Source organism: Egretta garzetta, unplaced genomic scaffold, assembly GCF_000687185.1.
Source record: "Egretta garzetta isolate BGI_Z169 unplaced genomic scaffold, ASM68718v1 scaffold140, whole genome shotgun sequence".
Lineage (NCBI taxonomy): Eukaryota > Metazoa > Chordata > Aves > Pelecaniformes > Ardeidae > Egretta > Egretta garzetta.
The window spans coordinates 215,156-215,587 of record NW_009258376.1 but is presented as its reverse complement, the minus strand read 5'-3'; the positions used below and the strand labels follow the sequence as shown (position 1 = coordinate 215,587).

At 68.3% G+C, this 432-nt stretch overlaps 1 protein-coding gene across 1 annotated transcript in view; it reads left to right on the top strand.

The window, feature by feature from the left end:
- Positions 1-432, top strand: part of MSS51 (MSS51 mitochondrial translational activator) — a gene marked incomplete at both ends in the record, with an annotated part of 2,799 nt that overhangs the window by 873 nt on the left and 1,494 nt on the right. The window contains one exon of the mRNA XM_035895620.1: positions 60-418. Within this exon, the coding sequence (XP_035751513.1) occupies positions 60-418 (359 nt within the window). The remainder of the gene's footprint in view (positions 1-59; positions 419-432) is intronic.

Genomic DNA, 432 nt, shown 5'->3' with positions numbered 1-432 from the left:
TGACCCCCATCCCCAGACTGCAGGGGTCCTGTGGAAGGATGTGGGGTCCCTCCTCCCAGCTCCAGCCCCCCCCAGCTGGGTCCAGTAGCCCTGCAGCCCGGGTGGGATGGGCAGCCCGGGCTCTGGGGCCACCGCTGCAACCCAAAACGCTTCTCCCTACCCCCCCCAGGAGACATCCCCTTCCCCACGGAGACCTGGACAAAACCCGCCCGGGATGTGGAGGGCTGGGAGGACTGGTTCTCCATGCAGGAGCAGCTGGAGGAGAAGCTGGGTGCCATCCTGGCCGGGCGGTACATGACCCTCCTCTGGGCCAACGCCGGGAAGCCCCGGCCGGAGGACGGGGAGCTGCGCGAATCAGTCCGGCGGCTGGTCACCGACTTCCACTCACGGCCGATCACCATCGGCTTTGGGGCGCCGCGTTTTTGGGTTTGC